The sequence below is a fragment of the Xiphophorus maculatus genome, chromosome 5 (assembly GCF_002775205.1).
Source record: "Xiphophorus maculatus strain JP 163 A chromosome 5, X_maculatus-5.0-male, whole genome shotgun sequence".
NCBI lineage: Eukaryota > Metazoa > Chordata > Actinopteri > Cyprinodontiformes > Poeciliidae > Xiphophorus > Xiphophorus maculatus.
This window is the reverse complement of record NC_036447.1, coordinates 13,173,262-13,191,673: the sequence shown is the minus strand read 5'-3', so window position 1 is coordinate 13,191,673 and position 18,412 is coordinate 13,173,262. Positions and strand designations below refer to the sequence as shown.

The window sequence follows — 18,412 nt, the reverse complement described above, 5'->3', positions numbered from 1 at the left end:
ACCAAACAAAATACAAATTACAGGTTATTCATTACAATGAATACAGAAATACATACATAGGTTTTGATGAGTAGTGGTTCCTTTTTTTTTCAGACTTTGTTCATTTGTGTGTCATTCTATTGTTGTTAACGTTTGGCAAATATAAAATATTAAAACGACTAATCAAAATTAGTTGCATGACACCAATTTACCACTTAAAACATGGTTTCAGCATATTGATAATCTGAGACAGTATTTATTTTTTCTTTTAGTTTCTCGACAACTTCTTTTACGCTTCACACCGCCGATCTCGAGGGTGGACATAAATAGGGCATCCGGGGTACGAAAATGATGCGCACCCCATAGTATTAAAAATGGCTGTCACCAGTGGATGCCGCTGTTTTCACAAAACATAATTTTAATGCCGCTTGACTCAATAGTTTTAGGAGTAGCAACACTGGTGTGAACAATTTACCAGGAACTTTGTGGTTACTCTTAGTTGTGACTGAAATACGTTCATTTTGACGTTATGATTTTATGTAAACAGAAAGACACACATCAAAAAAAAAGAGTCCAGACCCGCGATTATTATGGCGCCTGTTATTTGTTTCCGACTCCCGCCATCGGAGTTGTAGTACTGCTTTGAGACCGTGCGGGGGCGCTCTGCACCCAGTCTTCGCACATTGACTGAACACGGACGGAGAGCTTTGTGCCGAAAACTAAACCTCTGAGTCAGACTAATGAATTAAAACGGCCCGATTGGAAGGTAAATGCTAAAGAGAGCCGCTGGAGGCGTATTCCGGGTTTTGGGTCTTAGCTTTTTTATCTAAAAATAGATTAATTCTGCAATAGTTAGGCTTTTCAGATCCATCCGTTGGGGCAAGTTGTTGGTGACTGAGGAGGCTCAGGGGCGACGGTAGCACCAGCGGCAGCAGCCCTGTCTGTAAACTAGCGGCTGTAAGGACCGATGCTTGGAAGTTGAAAAAGACTGTAACAAGTAAAATTGCTGTATTTTTAAACTTCTCAAAGTAGTTGCATTAGTTGTAAATCCCAGGACCAATCACGAATGTTGGTGTTTTGAAGAAAGATAAAGGGATACTTGACTTCCTCTGTGATTGTCTGTGGACGTAGATGTGATGGGTACCTGGATAGTTTGAGGCCTAGGCTAGTAGAGTAGGCTAACCAGTTAGCGCGGCTAACATCACTTCCTTCCCGCAAAATGCTAACTACTGTTGTATGGCAGTGGCTATACACCGACTGTCTTTTTCGTAAGCGACTTTTGCAACATGGCTCTTCAGATACATACAATGTTCTTGAAATAGCAGTCAAACTAGTTCCTGTGTCTCTGTGATGCTGTATAAAACACTAGGGTAAAATATTCAGCTGATGTTTAGCTGTGCTATCTTAGCATTCAAGCTAATAATATGCCCAATGCCGGTTCAGTGATAGCTTTTAATCAAATAAATGTGCTGGATTGAAAAGCTCTGTGGTATACAGGTGTGGATGTATCCGGTGTAGCGAGGAAAAGTAATGATTACCGCAGGGGATTTATGCGAAAAGCGAGGTTTTGTTGAGTGCACTAGTATGGTTGTGCTGAACTTAAGTTTTCTGACCCATAGAGGCCAGTAGAAGACCGTGTGGACATCAACAAGCATGGAGTTCCCGCAACAGCAGAAGCCTGCGGGGGACGGAAAGATCTTCTATCCTCCTGGAGTGAAGGAGATCACGGACAAAATAAGCAACGATGAGGTGGTCAAACGGTTGAAGGTATGTTGATAAGGTTTCATACTGTTCAAAAGCTACTTCAAATTCCAGTCAAAAGCATCCAGCCTCTCGCACAATACCAATACTTCCCTAACTTTGTAAACCTTAGTTGGTAGTCTATTAATCTCTCTTCTTTTGAGATTTTCCGTTGTTTTTCTTAGTGATGAATATGCAGACTGATCAATAATCAAGTTGTATGCTAGTCAATAATATTTGACCTGATACAAAGTTGTGATGTTTTGCATCATGAGGAGGAACTTCCAGTTCTTTATTTTACCATTGGCATTTTTAATACAGTTGAAGCCAGAAATTTACATACACAGAACAACGAAACACTTTTTTCCCTCCTCGCCGTCTGAAGTAAAATCAGGCCACACTGTTCATTTTAGATCAGTTAAAACTACCAAGACTATTTCTATTTGCTGAATGCCACAATAATGATGTCAGAGATTTATTCATGAATTTCTTTTAAATCAGAAGCTAGTAATACAGAATGATTACTAGCTATGAAACTATTAGGAAAAACCCACATCATGATGTCATGGTAGGTTAATAGACACTTTGAGTTTATTGGAGACACCCGTGTGCATGCATTTTAAGCCCACACCTTGAACAAACTGCTTTCTTGTTTGACATGATGGGAAGGTCTAAACAAATCAAACAAGATATAGTTATTGGACTGCACAAGTCTGGTTTATTCTTTGCATTTATCAAAGCTTGAAGGTGCCAGGTTCATCCGTTCAAGCAATTACACGCAAGTATAGACATGATGGGAATGTCCAACCATCATACCGCTGTGTGTCCCAGCGATGAACGTATTTTGGTCCAAAATGTGCAGATTGACCCCAGGACATGAAGCCATTCTGAAGATGCTGCTGAAACTGATAATACACTGTTATCATCTGCAGTGGAATGTGTTCTGTATCAACATGACCTGGAAGTTCAGTCAGTGAGGAGGAAGCCATTACTCCAAAAGAAAAAAACATGCAAAGGAACTAGAAACATGTCTGATAAAATGATAGTTTGGCCATAATGACGATCGTTACATTTGGATGAAAAAGGCTTTCTCTTGTAAGCCTGGGAACACCATCTCGGCTGTAACGCATCGTGTTGTGGGGCTTCAGGACAATAAAGTCAATGTTTCGGCATGGCCAGCCCTGATCTCAGTCTGATAGAGAAGTTGTGGACAGATCAGAAAAGGTGTGTGGAAGTGAGGCAGCCTGCAAACCTGATTCAGTTGTAGCCTTTCTGACAGGAGGAATGGACATGAACTCCAGCAAACTATTGTGAGAAGCTTGTGGAAGAAAACCCAAAACATTTGACCCAAGTCATGCTGTACAAGGGCAGTAGCACCAAATACTGAGGAAGTATTATGTAAGTGTCTGATTTTGAAAACATGAACATATAAAACTTGTATTCTTTCGCTCATTGTTGTGGAATTTAGGAAATAAAAATGATTTGGATTCCCCTCACCTCACCTCACATTATAAATACCTTTTTTTTACCTGGCTAAGCAGGAAATGTTCTGTATTGGTAGAAACTATTTACATGCGGATACTTTAGTCACTCATCAGGAGATGTTAGTTTTCCACTATATATATATATATTTTACTGTATTTTTTTATTTCCAACATTCCTTTAGAAAATAAATGCTGTTCTGAAGTAGGCAACAAATGGTGTTAGCATGAAAAATTCAAGTTGATTACACTTGGAATATGTTAGCCAGCCAACAATTATTGTAGTTCAAACAGTCCTGCAGTATGAATATTGTGCACACTGATAGTGCGATGTTGTGCAGGCTTAGTGTATAGATTAACATTGTGCCTGCAAATTGTTTATTTAAATTATTTTTTAACTGATATTACATTTTATGGCTGGAAAGCTCGTAACAAAACAGAACTACTTTGCTTTAGTACGATTAGCCTTATTGTTATCTGATTCAAGTCTTGCTCTCTCCCACCTAGGAACTATGAATTTGCTGGGGGCAATTACAGAATTTGTTATTTATAGAAGTGCTGTACATCCGCTTTCTTTATTTGATCAGGTTGTTGATTATATATCAGAACATGTTCTATATGTTAAATCATCTTATTGGGGTTAAAATGATTTGCTGAAGTTGTCAAGGAATTCTATTGCTTTATAGCCAAGTTGTTTTATTGCAAAATCAGCAGCTGTAGAGAAAGGTGCAAATAGCTGAAATGGAAGGAGTTGGTTTAATTTCTGTCTGGCATATCTAGAGACAGCTTCATAGCCGAGGTCAAGGTTTGTTGGAAACCCAGTGCAAACATCCATCACCACTGTACACTAAAGTACATTCCACAGCATTGTCAAATTTCTTTCCTGATTGTGTTCAACACAAGCTTTTAGAAAACCACAATGTGTTTTTTTTTAAGTTGCTGTTGCTTAGAATAGCAGAAAATGTTCTGTGGGGCGTTTAGGTGTTTAAGTTGTTGATTTGTGAATTTGTGAGCTAAAACACAGTTAATTACAAGTAGACTTTTTTTTTTTTTAAACAGGAGTAGATGCCTGAAAGTTTTTAAGCGAATATTTTTGTACATGTTGTTTGCCAGTAGCAGGAGGTTCATAATCTGAGATCGTCAATATGCTTTAGTTTCTCAGAGGAGAATAAGTCTAGTAGTGCAACTCTCCACTAGCTGATGCAATTGAGACTTTCATAATCTAAATAAGATATAGATTTAAAACTGCCATGTATCTGGTTCTTTTATTTTTATGTTTTATAAGGCGTTGTAATTCTTTTTTTCCTCGTTGGAAAGCTGTGTTTCTGCAAGTTGTTATTTTTTGATGCGGGTGAAACGGGTGAAAGTCTTTTGCTTTCACCAAGTTCACTACTTCTTGCTGCTGTTGCAGCTGGTTGCTTAAGATGAGCTAAAGCAAGCAGTTGTTCTACTGGGGACTGTAAGATTACCAGATGACGATGGTTGCTCTATTTCACTTGTAAATAAATTCTGCATATTGTCATCCCATAGATTCATTTGTTCATATCTCCACTTATACACAGCTAAAAAAAATGGTGTCCCATATCAGCAACCTCTGCTCCAGAGAAAAGGGAACCTCTCTGGACTTGAGATTTAAGTTGTGATACAGTAACAGGTATAACATTAAAACAAACCACTGGTCTGGCTAGATTAACAGCTAATATAATTCAAAATACTAAAGTAGATGATTGTCTAGCTTAGGCATGCAAATTGGGAGTATTGTTATTCTGTTAAATAAATTACTGATGTCATAATTGACAAAGTTCAAATTAGTGTACTTTCCAGAAATTTTCCACTTAATCCATATTTTGACAGTTTAATTTTTTCCTCTTTGTTAGTTATTTTTATCGCATCTCAGCGTGTGTTTTTAGCCAATCAGCATTCAATCTACGCAAAGCATCATTCCACAGTTGACTTCAAATTTGCAAACAGCTGGATGGGAAGTTAGCTGTGGAGGAAATATGCAAAGTGAGAATGTTGATATTCTAGGGTTGTGGCTGACTGAGCCTCGTTAAAGGAAAGGTTCATCAGTTCGGAAGGGTCATTACTGCAATTTTGAAAAACAAAATCTGATCAGATTCTTGTGTTTAAATAAATGGCCCTGACCATTGGTCAGAGCCTGATCATTGACCATTTTTGTTTCCAGTGAGAAACAAAAAAAAAAAACTCAGACCATTTTCCTGTCAGTGAAGTGATTATACATGATGTGTTCAGTATAGACGTTGCTACTGAATGAAGGAGACGCATGGATGAATTTTCCAAGTTCCCAGTCAGAAATACAACAAGAATGTAGCATAAAGTTGGAAATTCAACCAGGGAAAGGCAGAGATTGCCAAGCAGTTTGGATTTTCAAATCCAGTATGGCTGCAGACAGTGTGTGTTGAATACACAGTTAATGTTCAAACTAGAAACTTTCCTTTCTTTTTTGGCTGCTTACACCTCATTAAACCAGTGACTGAAATTGTGCTGTGAAATATCCACTTGTGAATATGCTAACATTGTTTTTAAATGCATTAGATACAAAGACATGCATCATTTTGAATTATTAATAGTAGTGGTAGTTGGAACAAAAATAAATGAGTCACCCTCTACTTGGGTGTTACAACGTTCTCAGCCCAGAGCTCCAACTGCAGAGACTAATTCAGTGTAAAGTAACAAGAAGGCTGACCAGAGTAAAGCCGAGCAGTCTGTCGTTGAACATGGTGGATTTGAAAATACTGGAAGATTTTTCTTTTTAACTTTGCACCTTGCTAATCCTTAATTGGAGCACCTTGGCTTCAAAAAAAAAACCCTTAATGGATGTATGAAAGTGTCTGAATTATTCCACAGAAACTTTGGACCGAATTGAGAAGTTTGGATCAAAGACTTGTTGCACCTGGAATATAAGTCAGACTCTCCACCACCTCCTGGAGGTCTCTATTGGATAGAGATCTAGCAACTGTGAAAGTCTGTGTTGATGAAGTCTAGTGAACTTATTGTCATATTCAAGAAACACGTTTGAGATGGTTTGAGATACAGTATGTGCTATATTTCACTGTCCTGTTGGAAGCAGCCATCAGAAGAGGTGGTCAGGAGGAGAGATGAAAATCCTCATTCTGGTTGTAGCTGAACAACTGACACGGTGCAGACCGGATCCATGCTTTTGTGTTGTTTTACACCAAATTCTGACCCTAAAATTTGAAGGTTCAGCTGACTTAAAGACTAATCATTTCTGCTCAATTTTGGTGAGCTTGTGTTGAGTTTTAAGCTCAGTTTTCTGAAATCTGCAACACCTCGAGGTTAGACATATTGTGTTTTAAGCATCAGTTGTATCAACCACACCACCTTCAAACTCATTCAGTTTGGCCTTTAGCACGTTATGTTCACCATGTCTAGATGTCTAAATCTACTCAGTGTGCCTAATAAAGTGGCTAGCGAAGGTACAATTTCAGAGGAAAACACACAACCTGTTTTAGTAATTCTGCTAGCTCTAATTGCAAATTTCAGATGGTTTAAAAACTCCATTACCATTTTGTCTGCTTGTTATAAACACCCAACTCTGCCCCAAGCACAATAGGAACCACTATGAACGCTGTATTTTCTTCTATCACAGCTCTTAAAGAGAAATGCTGGCAGGTTAAATAAAGATCAACCAGATGCAGAGATTGGAACGTTCTTAGAAGTAAGACATTACTTAAAGAAATATCAGGAAAACTGTGTGCACACTTGTAGCCTAATAGTCATTAGTCGCACAACAATGAGTAATCAGTGAGCACTAAGGGTTTACACATTGCTTTTTTTCTATAAGCTGACCGATGAACACCTCTGTTGTTGAGGTTGTCAAAAAAAAGTCCTCAAAACAAAGGTCTGATCCTGCTCACATTGAGGGGAAAGACTCTGCACTGGACACCTAAAGAGAAACATGAAAGTCTTGTAATTTCATGGAAAAACTGCATCGATTCTATTTGTTAAGTTCAAACGGACCAAATGGCATCTGCTGAGGTATAAAAGGGTTGCCGTGTTACACTTTAACCTCATTCTTGCACAGGAAAGTGTGTTTCGTTACAGTTCCTCAGATGTTATCAGAGCTGCTTGCATGAAGTGGCTTTGTGGTTTGAATATGGACAAATGTTTAGCTGATCTGCTCACTGAAATGTTGGTTTGCTCCTAAAACAGAGCAACGGCATTAGACTCCAGATGCATAAACTCTCCAGGTCAAAAGGTCCACAGGAGAGTTTCTGTTCTGAGAGCTTTACTCAGCGAGGATAGGAGTGTGTGTGGACATAATGCCGGGGTGTAGGGGTGAGTGTGCCGCTCTGCAGTCTGTTGGAGCTGCTGGCCCATCCCCCACCAACAGGCAGTTGGGAGCTTCACAGCCATGTTTCAGCTCACACACAGAGGAAGTTGCAGCTCGAAGCATTTCTTTCTAACGATTGTATTTCAATGGACTGGTGTGAATGAAACCTCTGTGGGCAGCAGTGGGACAAACCCAAACTTAGTTTGTTTGTTTCTGTCATATCAGTCAGGTTTTGTTCTTTTTTTTTTTAATGAAAAAGTCAGTTTGAGAAAGTTGCTAAATAACTCTTACTTACAAATACAATGTGTTTGGTTTTTCCCTCCTGCCCTTTTCACTTTTTAATGTACTACAATGCACTTAAAAATGGATTATATGGGGGTGTGCTGTGGTGGCACAGGGGTTAAGCACAACCCACATACCTCCGTATGTTGGCCTTAGTCCTCAACTTGGCTGTCACAGGTTCGAGTCCCTGCCTGGCGACCTTTGCTCCATGTCTTCCCTTTCTCTCATTACCTACTTTCTTGTCAATTAACTATCAAATAAAGGCCACTAGAGCCAATAAAACCTAAAAAAAAAAAAAAAAAGGATTATATGAATGAAGCTACGGCCTGATGACAAGAAATTAAAAAAAACCCTTATTTGTGTATTCACAAATGAAAAACACATTTTAGTCCGAAAATCAAATATCAGATTAAATAAACATTAAATGTCTGTTTACTCAGTGTAGCTCCAAAGAGGAAAAAAAAAGTTTGTTTTACAGGTTTTAGTTAAATTTAAATAGACCAACTTTAAAATTGATAGCATTATTCAACAGTGTACATGATCCAGGAATTTGTCTTGATTAATTTTGAATTTAGTTATATGTTCCCTCTATATGCACAACTAAATGTGATTAAAATGGAAGTAAAACTACTTGTTCTTCTGCACGTTAACACAGCCAGGCAGATTTAGTCAAGCATGCAGGGAAGACCACAGAGAGCTGCTTTAAAAGTTAAGGTAGATAATTCATTTATTTTATTTTTCCCTCTCTCCCTGCTGGAAAGCACCCACACATATTTGTTTTTCATGGGGTATTTAGAAATGCTTCCATACTTGGATCATTTTGAATATGAAAGAAATGTAAAAACTTTAACGTATAAAGTCGTAAGGGAATTTTGAGACGACTTGTCGGCCATGTTTGTTTTTAAAACGGCAGCGCAGACATTAAAGAGCCAGGCGACTGAAGCTGAAATTGGCTGACTTAAGTCACATCTGCATGGGCACACATTCGCTCTGCTGCAGACTGTAGGGAGGAGACGTGTTACAGTGTGTTGTAAACTTTCATACTTTGAAAATAATAAAATTAACGTTGACTAAAATTATTAATGTAGAGGTCACTGAAGTTGATGATCCACAGCAGCCAGACAAAAGAAAAAAACAACTTTTTTGTGTCAAAACATTTTGTTCAGTTTTGGTCACTGAGTATTTATGATTTTGAACCAGAGAAAATCAAATGTAATCAAATATTGTTAAGTACTGTGAAAATGGGCCTTAATCAAAGCACCAACAGGAGTCTCTGAATGAGCTGCTAACTAACAATGAGCTGGTCACAGGATTCTCAAAGTGCTTGTAAATCTTAAATATCTCGCCTGTCACTCTGGGGGGGGTTATATAAAGTACCCAATAAATCAGCTAACAAATACCTTAAAAAATGTTATTAATAATTTGCCAGTAACTGATTGAGCTTCTACTTTACAGTTGAAAAGTTACTCATCAGTGGCATTTTTCCCTTCTGTGTTTCAGTGGTTTTTGGCACGAATCAAATATTTCATAAATACTCTTAAACAGCCTTGGCTAGACGGACTCTCATATGACCGCCCTTGTCGATGTGCTTAACAGATGGTGGTAAAGACCTACATGGACATGGATCAAGACTCTGAAGAGGAGAAGCAGCAGTATCTGGGTCTGGCGCTCCACCTTGCCTCTGAGTTTTTCTTAAGGAACCCTAATAAAGACGTTCGGCTGCTGGTGGCCTGCTGTCTGGCTGATATCTTCAGGATATACGCTCCTGAAGCTCCCTACACCTCCCACGACAAGCTGAAGGTCCGAATTATCTTCTAGAATCATTCATTCGTATAAATCAATCCACGTCTGCTTGCTGCAATGACGGCTGTTTACGTGTGGTGGGGTATAATTAAAACCTGCATGCATTGTTTACTGGATAATTGAGCACATTTGCCAGATGGCCCAAGGAAAGTTCAGGTTTTACTGTTGTGTAGCACATCTGTGCACCTTCTTTTAACCACGTTGTAAAGCCTTCCTGCTCCCTATAAAACCACAGGACTTAATGAGAAGCTAAAAAACTTTTTTTTCCCTCCAGGACATTTTTCTGTTCATCACCAGACAGCTAAAAGGACTAGAAGACACCAAGAGCCCTCAGTTCAACCGATATTTTTACCTGCTGGAGGTAAATCTCTCACCTTGGCTGCACTTATACGTTTCAGCATGCCAGTGTTTCTTTGCTACAGATTGTGTTAAAGTGAATATGTTTCATTTGGATTTTGAAAGTTACTACTTATCAATGTATTTGTTTGTGTTGTGCAACAGAATCTTGCGTGGGTAAAATCATACAATATCTGCTTTGAACTGGAGGACTGCAACGAGATTTTCATCCAGCTCTTCAAAACGCTCTTCTCCGTTATAAAGTAAGTTGGTTGCATCTGTCAACTTGAAGACAAGATAGTGTGCACTACTGGGTACCGGAGTGTGAGATGAGGTTTTTTTTTTTTTTTTTTTTGAACAAAACTGATAATGTCCCTTTTTTATCTTTTCACAAATCACTTTTTACCCTCGGGGAATCTGCAATCGATGCTGAACAATGGTGTTAAATCTTATTTTTTGTTTGTTTTTGTTTTCATGTAGCCCAAAATCATCAAACTAGAAATACACACTGCAAAATAATGTACTTTTTTTTTTTTAAAGTGAAGGAGCAAAAGATTAAGAAGTATTTTTTAATGCATATTAAACAGCACATCTGGTTCATGAAATTGCACATTTTTTCCATGGATGATTTCCAAGCTATAAAATAGCAGCTGGTTTGCACCAATTTGACCAAAAGCAACTGCTTTGGAAGCACAAAGAAGTGTTATGTTTGATGAAAGAGTTTCTTTTGAACATTTTGGCTCATCGGTGTGTGTTCTACATTTTACTATAACATTATTAACTGATAAACTGGACAGGTGTGAGGTAGTGGGCCTTGTTGCGATATAAATGGCATTAATGTGTCAGAACTGGTGTCTTCCTCTGCTCATCAGCAACAGCCACAACCAGAAGGTGCAGATGCACATGATGGATCTGATGAGTTCTATCATCATGGAGGGAGACGGAGTCACACAGGAGCTGCTGGATACAATCCTAATAAATCTCATACCTGCACACAAGGCGAGTCTGCGGTCACACCACTGCACGCTGTGACATATTGCATGATTACTTTTCCGCATTAAATTAGAAAGAATTACTTATGTATGTCAGAATTCAAATAACAATAAAATACCTAAATATTGAATAGAACATGAACTATGTTAAATAGGTAAATGAGAGGCACTGATATGTTTTTAGTTTATTTCTTTAATTTTTTTTTGCAATAGTTTTAATTGTTTTCTGTTCTGACCATGAAAAACGTTTTTACCAGCTCTCTGTGGTTTCTCTCTAAAACTTCTCTTATTTTATTCTTTTTATGATAGAAATCTTGTAATGAAAACAAAAGGCAGTGCTAACATGCAGACAAAAAGTTAGAAAATCTGGTTTCAAATTAAAACAAACATTTCTTGCGATAGTTATGCCAATTATTTATTCATCTTTTTGCTGACTCAGAATCTGAACAAGCAAGCGTACGACCTCGCCAAGACTCTCCTGAAGAGAACGGTCCAAACCATTGAGGCGTGCATTGCAAACGTGAGAAGCTGCTTGGTTTTGGTTTTTTTTCCTTTGTTTTCTTCTGTAATTCTCTTTTTCTAATGACGTTGTAGAGTACGTTATCAATGTATTCGTCCGATTCTCTTGGTCTGTGCTTTCATGTTCTCCCACAGTTCTTCAATCAGGTTTTAGTGATGGGAAAGTCCTCGGTCAGTGACCTATCAGAGCACGTCTTCGACCTCATCCAGGAGCTGTTTGCCATCGACCCCATGCTGCTGACCTCCGTCATGCCTCAGCTGGAGTTCAAGCTAAAGGTGAACACTGTGCAGCACTCCAAAAAACAACAACGATACCTCATCTCCAACCAACATCAACCTTACAGTTATATAATTTTCCCTTCTGATTTTATTTTAGTTTCTTTGAGTAATATTGATTTTTGATAGACTGTGATTCTGTCAGAGAAACTGTATTTCATATTGTTACTCTTTGATCCAGAACTTATTTCCTTGGTAAAAAGATTTTTTTTATCCATCTCTGGTGGTGAAACACTGTTTGAAGGATATGTTCACAAACATATGCTTATTTTATTGTTCCAGAGTAAATACTGGTCAAGTTTATTTGGATGGCACATTTCATCAACAAGCCAATTCAAAGTGATAAAAACATAACATAATAAATAAATAACCATATGTTACCGTGGCAAAATAAAGAGAAGTAATGAAAAGTTGCATTCCAAATTATTTATTAATGTTGCACTTATTATTAATCAAAGGCAAACCAAAAGAGTTTTTAGCCTTGATTTAAATGAACTCAGTTTTTCAGCTGATATGCAGTTTTCTGGAAGTTTGTTGCTGGTTAAAAAAGCATGAAAAATGTTGATATTTAAAAAAAAAAAAAAATCTATGTATCACCCATCTTTTTTCTGTATCATTTTGTGCTAATTGTCCCCTGACCGTCTTCACTATAGGGATTCGCTTTTTCAGGGGTTTTTTTGTATGAAGCCCAGATTATTCAGACAATTTTGATCTCATCTGACCTTCTTACTAGAACTGCACAATATATAGTAAATTTATTATTTAGCAATAATTTTTTTGTGCTGTTTGCAGCGTGGAACCAAAATCAAGTTTTAAAAATATCATTAAAAATATTAGAGGATGGCGTGCGATTTTTGTTACAGAGCAACGACGGAGAGGAGCGTCTGGCTGTTGTACGTTTGCTAGCGAAGTTATTTGGAGCCAAAGACTCAGAGCTAGCATCACAGAACAGACCGCTTTGGCAGTGCTTCTTAGGACGGTGAGCAATCTCAGCATTGACCATTTGTTAAAGAGATTTATGTATCTGAAGTTAGATTTACAAACATATCAATGTAAGAAAGTTTATAGAGGAATTGAGGAACTTTACTGACATGCAACACTTTCCTGTTACATTCCTTCCTAACAGAATAAATAAGTAATTTTTATATTTGTGCAGATTTCTTTATTTTTTACCCTCTTCTCTTTGAACTGAATCTTCTTTAGTTAATTTAATTATATGGGACTAATTTCTTCTGTAGGTTCAACGACATCCACGTACCGGTCAGATTAGAGTGTGTAAAATTCGCAAGCCACTGCCTTATGAACCATCCCGACCTGGCGAAAGACCTCACAGGTGGGCAATACTTCTGATTCATTCGGGTTGTTGTTGATGGCTCCATCGTTCAACTGAAAGCAATGTCCTATCTCACTTATTTATTTATTTTTGTCCAGAATATTTGAAAGTGCGTTCTCACGACCCAGAGGAAGCCATCAGACATGATGTCATCGTCACCATCATCAATGCTGGAAAGAAAGACCTGAACTTGGTCAATGACCAGCTGTTGGGCTTCGTGCGGGAAAGGACGCTGGACAAGAGGGTAGGAAATTTAAACCACTTAATGATTCACTCATTGTAGTAGTAACACAGCTGTTACTCATTTGGGGTTTATTTGTTTAGATCAACAATAATAATCGACATAAAATGCAGCAATTTATCCTGGAGATCTTCACGAATCATTCACATTCTGAAATCACAACATATCCACATTAATGTGCAATGTGTTAATATTTTATTGATTACAAACACAAGATTATCTCCCTTCCTGTGATTTTCATATCCTAGTTTGATCATTTCCCTTGTCAATGTTAACTTTTCCCTCCTTCTGCAGTGGCGTGTGCGTAAAGAGGCCATGATGGGCCTGGCTCAGCTTTATAAGAAATACTGTCTGCATCACGAGGCCGGAAAGGAGTCGGCCCAGAAGATCAGCTGGATCAAAGACAAACTGTTGCACATCTACTATCAGAACAGCATTGATGACAAGTGAGAACAAACACACAGTGTACATGAAATTATTTAATACTGAACAAATGGACTAGAATTAATGTATTTATAACTAGTTTGGCACATATGTGTGTTAATATGTCTCTAATATGTATAAAAAAAGACACATTTGTAAATCACAAACGTTGTTGTAATTTGATAATTTACTAAAATATCAGTAACCTGACATCTTTGCAGCTATGGCCCCTCTCTGTTTAAAGCTTTAAAACTAGTTCCTTTTATTTTACAGTATCATAGCTTAATTAATAAAAATATATATATATATTAAATTAACCTGTAATATCAGCACATTTTACTTTGTTGGTCAGCCTATCATGACACTGAAGCCCATTACTCTTAGTTCCTCTTCGCAATGGGAAAGACTAGAGAACATGGCATTTAAATAAGGTTGTGTGTGGATCTCAATTAATTTAAGACATGGCTACTAGAAGAGTTGTTCTTAAATTTACAGTCAGAGGAATAATTAGAAAATGTAATAATCATATAAATATGACAAACAAGAACCCATATGTGTCACTCCACTAGAAGCAGCGAGTGAGAGGCTAAGGGAGGGAAAGCAATCTCACTGAGAGGCATTTTGACCTGAAGTCTCCATAACAACTAGATGCCAAATGTATGGCAGCACAGAGACAGTTCATCAGATACATCAGCTGTTCTTTGGCTATTTCTGTCACCAAAGTTACATTTTATGGAAAAACCTGTTTGAGCTTAAGAGAGAAGTAGAGATATCGGTCAGCGGTCGAAGATCATTTTGTATCTGTGTTTCAGCCTTGTGAAATGGTACGGTAATGTTGTCCCATTGGCTATACAAAGTAAAGCAGGCGACTCATTAAAGTTGAATTTCCCCCCTATAAATAAAAGATTTGTCTCTGTGAGGAAATGCTACTGCAATAAAATATCACTGTAAAGTTTTTAATACGTCAGTGTCGCACATTTAGAGATTAAATTCCTTCTCCCAAATTATTTCCTGTTTTATTTTCAGTGTTTAAAGAATGAATTGAAACTTTCCTCTTCCAGGTTGTTGGTGGAGAAGATTTTTGCGCAGTACATGGTGCCTCACAGTCTTGACACAGAGGAGAAGATGAAATGCCTCTACTACCTTTATTCCTGTCTGGACACTAACGCTGTAAAGTGAGTAAATATTCTGCATTTTCTCCGTCTACACAGTTTGTGGAAACTACACAAACATTGACACATTCATACGTGCAAGTATTGTACGTTAATATTGATCTAAAATTACAAGTAAACTGTCTGGAAAATACCTCACTGATAGCGCAGCAAGTCTGTATGATGAGAACCGTCTATTGATTCTCTGCTGTAATTTCTCTTTCTCACTGGCCTTTTTTTTTCAGGGCTCTAAACGAAATGTGGAAGTGTCAGAATATGCTCAGAAGTCTCGTAAAAGAGCTGCTCGACCTTCACAAGCTGCCAGTGGTGGGTAGATGCTTCCTTTGTCTTTCAGTTTTTATTTTCAGGATGTATAAAATTAAGTAGGATAATGTTTTCTTCTCCCCTCTCGCTAGTCGGAGGCCAATAACACCGCGATGCTCGGGAAGCTCATGAGTATCGCAAGTAAGTTGGACATAAACTGACACAAATACACACTGTGCCTTACAAAACCTCCTTTTGACATTATAACCACACAGTTCAATGTATTTTATACAATTGACCAATATACAGTAATGCATAATGTGAAGTGTAATAATAATATTAGGGTTTTCTGAACTTTTACAAATGCAATTTCTGAAAAGTTGGCTGTGTATTTGTTTTCAGCTCGTCTCTAGGTTAGGAATACTTTTGCAAGGCACTGGATGTTATTATGTCACAGTTATTGTTCACCATCATTCTAAATAAGGCATAATCCACACCAAAGTTGCTAGAAAAGGAAAATAAATTTAAAAAATCTATAAAATCAGTTCTGACATTTTGAATATAATTCAACCATTTTGACCTGTGGTTTTCAAAACGCACTCCTTGTGACCTCAGTCAAAAAGTTTTTCTTTCAATTCAAAATACTATATATAAAATCAGTCCACTCCTTTATCGTAGGTGTGCTCTTCTTCTTTCTTCCAATTTCAGTATATGACCTTTCGTAATCATAATTTTAATGTGATGCTGGTGTTTGCAGAGAATCTGCCGGATGCTGGAAAGGCTCAGGACTTCATGAAGAAATTTAATCAGGTTCTGAGTGAGGATGAGAAGCTCAGAATCCAGTTGGAGGTGCTCATCAGTCCAACATGCTCCTGCAAGCAGGCGGAGATCTGTGTGGTGAGGGAGCACGAGGCATACTTAAATCTGCACACAAATTACATTTTTAACACAACTCATAGTTGTTTACGTCAGCAGGTGTGATGCAAATCAAGTGTTAGGGCTTGGGGTCCAACTTAGTAACAAAAAGGCTAACTTGTTTCATCACTGCCGAACTTTATAACAAATTAATATCTGAAAACGATAGTTTGAAGCTAATGCATGAGATGTTTTGTGCAGAGGGAGATCACTCGGAAGCTGACGTTCCCCAAACAGCCGACCAATCCATTCCTAGAGATGGTCAAGTTCCTGCTGGAGCGGATCGCCCCGGTTCACATCGACTCTGAAGCCATCAGGTCAGAAACATTCCTTAGAATGAGAATATTTTTTCTATTTTGACACATAGAATGAATTTGAGCTTTCAAACTTCAATGAAACAGGTGATTATAAGTAGTTTCTAATTGAAGATGTTGCATAATTGAAATGAGTTGGTAAATTGTGCCTGAAAACATTAAAATGAGTTAATTTTCATTGAGAGAACTAAAATAGATGGCGTCTGTTTACCTAGTAACCAAGTGCTTCATAAGCACTTAGTTAAGGTAGACAGCTTCATAATGCTCTGTATTTGGTATTGTGTAACGCTGGTCCATTAACAGATCGGTCTCATTTACTGAGCCACCTAGTGGTGGTGATAGAAAACTGCAGGTTCCACTCTTGTTTTTTTTCCCCCCCCCATTTATTTTATGGAAAAATACTATGAGAGACCACACACTGACTAAACTATGCTGTTTTAGTCTTCACCTGGTCCCCATAAAATTATGAGATATGTTAACATTGTTCAACAGTTTTATTTTGTTAATTTTCCTACAGTGCTTTGGTAAAGCTGCTAAATAAGTCCATTGAGGGGACAGCTGATGATGAGGAGGAAGGCGTCACCCCGGACACAGCGATCCGCTCTGGTCTTGAGCTGCTTAAGGTATAAATACTAAAATTAACTTTTAGAGTTTTCTTAAACTGCAACAAAACCTAAAGCAAAGTTTTATTAATCAAAAAATGTTCAAATGTTTTTTATCCTTGCAGGTCCTGTCATTCACACACCCCACAGCATTCCATTCAGCCGAGACCTACGAGTCTCTGCTCCAGTGTTTAAAGATGGAGGACGACAAAGTGGCAGAAGCAGCCATTCAGATTTTCCGTAACACTGGCCAGAAGATCGAGACGGAGTTGCAGCAGATAAGATCGTAAGAGATGTACAAGAGGCACAGACTGTGATGTTTTGATGTTCATCTGGTAAAAGAAGTACTGAACACGTCAACGATTTTCTTTGTGAATATATTCTAATATTTGTTGACATGAAATTCACCCCAGATGTTGGTAATGACCTGAGTTGTACAGAGAAAGTAAAGCTTTTTTATTCAAATCAGTAAATAAAACGAAGTGACACAGGGAGTAGCTTTTAAACACACAATTATATAAATTCATGACATACTTTTTTTTTCTCAGGAACCGTTCTGTGCTCTCTGATCAGGTTTTTTTCCATAAGCGTCCAGTTTGAACGTGTCAGGTGACTGACTGGGTCAGTCTTATCAGTTTTACTTTCTTTCTCTTGAATCCGAATCAGAGTTTCATTGGTTGTGTCTTTGGGACTATTTTCTTCCTTGGAAATCCCCACTTGTTTCATTTTCAGATTCTTATCAGGAACATCAAGGTGCATTTTTCCATTCTTCCTTCCTTCCGTTATATGACTGCTGCTGGTGTTTATTTATGTTGAGACATCCAGACCCAGATGTGTGCTGCTGGTTAGAAACCTGTCACAGGCTGCCATGTTAAACCAGCTGGTATTGATTTGCATGAACGCAGCAGGAATTTGTTTTGGTCATGTGTTCCATACGTCCTCTCTGTACAGTTCCACTTCATTACACAGAACTAATATATGGACTGATTTGTTTGACGTTGGTTGCTATCGACAACTGGTATAAATTTCAAGTCGGTAGAAATATATTCAATTTGAAAAACGTTGTTCAGCCTTTATTTCACCATAAGGCCATTTCAGAAGAATTTAGATTTATACCTGTTCTGAATGGCAGCGTTCTTACCGCTTACTTTCTTCTGTTTGTCCTTCTCTTCTTTTCATCCTTGTCTTTTATTTTTTCTTCCCTCCAATACTTGTGTTGGACCTTCATTCATTTTCTTTCCTGACTTTTTGTCCTTTGTGTCCTACTCTTCTTTTTTCTATCCTTTCTTCTAGTTCCATTCTTTACTTTGCTGTCCATGCTCTCTCCTTCCTTGTGTCCTCATTTTCTATCCTTGTCTTATATCCTATCCTCCCTTCCTTCTGAATTTCTTTTTCTTTTTTCTCAATTACTTTTTTCCTCGTTTTCTTTCACACTTTCTTTTTCCT

The 18,412-nt window shown here is 37.9% G+C and overlaps 1 protein-coding gene across 4 annotated transcripts in view; it reads left to right on the top strand.

Annotated features, from left to right (window-relative positions):
• The first annotated feature begins 645 nt into the window (after window positions 1–645).
• The window catches only part of pds5a (PDS5 cohesin associated factor A), a 28,221-nt gene continuing 10,454 nt past the window's right edge, over window positions 646–18,412 (top strand). For 2 of the 4 annotated variants that reach the window (XM_023333654.1, XM_014472005.2), the window contains exons 1-19: window positions 646–745; window positions 1,599–1,746; window positions 9,394–9,597; window positions 9,875–9,961; window positions 10,102–10,199; window positions 10,809–10,935; window positions 11,368–11,448; window positions 11,583–11,723; window positions 12,587–12,702; window positions 12,962–13,056; window positions 13,155–13,300; window positions 13,592–13,743; window positions 14,782–14,895; window positions 15,117–15,198; window positions 15,288–15,336; window positions 15,893–16,032; window positions 16,252–16,367; window positions 16,882–16,987; window positions 17,092–17,252. In XM_023333654.1, coding sequence (XP_023189422.1) covers window positions 1,633–1,746; window positions 9,394–9,597; window positions 9,875–9,961; window positions 10,102–10,199; window positions 10,809–10,935; window positions 11,368–11,448; window positions 11,583–11,723; window positions 12,587–12,702; window positions 12,962–13,056; window positions 13,155–13,300; window positions 13,592–13,743; window positions 14,782–14,895; window positions 15,117–15,198; window positions 15,288–15,336; window positions 15,893–16,032; window positions 16,252–16,367; window positions 16,882–16,987; window positions 17,092–17,252 — 2,129 coding nt within the window. In that variant the 5' untranslated portion in view covers window positions 646–745; window positions 1,599–1,632. Of the gene's footprint in view, window positions 746–786; window positions 977–1,598; window positions 1,747–9,393; window positions 9,598–9,874; window positions 9,962–10,101; window positions 10,200–10,808; window positions 10,936–11,367; window positions 11,449–11,582; window positions 11,724–12,586; window positions 12,703–12,961; window positions 13,057–13,154; window positions 13,301–13,591; window positions 13,744–14,781; window positions 14,896–15,116; window positions 15,199–15,287; window positions 15,337–15,892; window positions 16,033–16,251; window positions 16,368–16,881; window positions 16,988–17,091; window positions 17,253–18,412 lie in introns of those variants that run through there. The other 2 variants (XM_023333653.1, XM_023333652.1) reach the window with 2 other exon arrangements.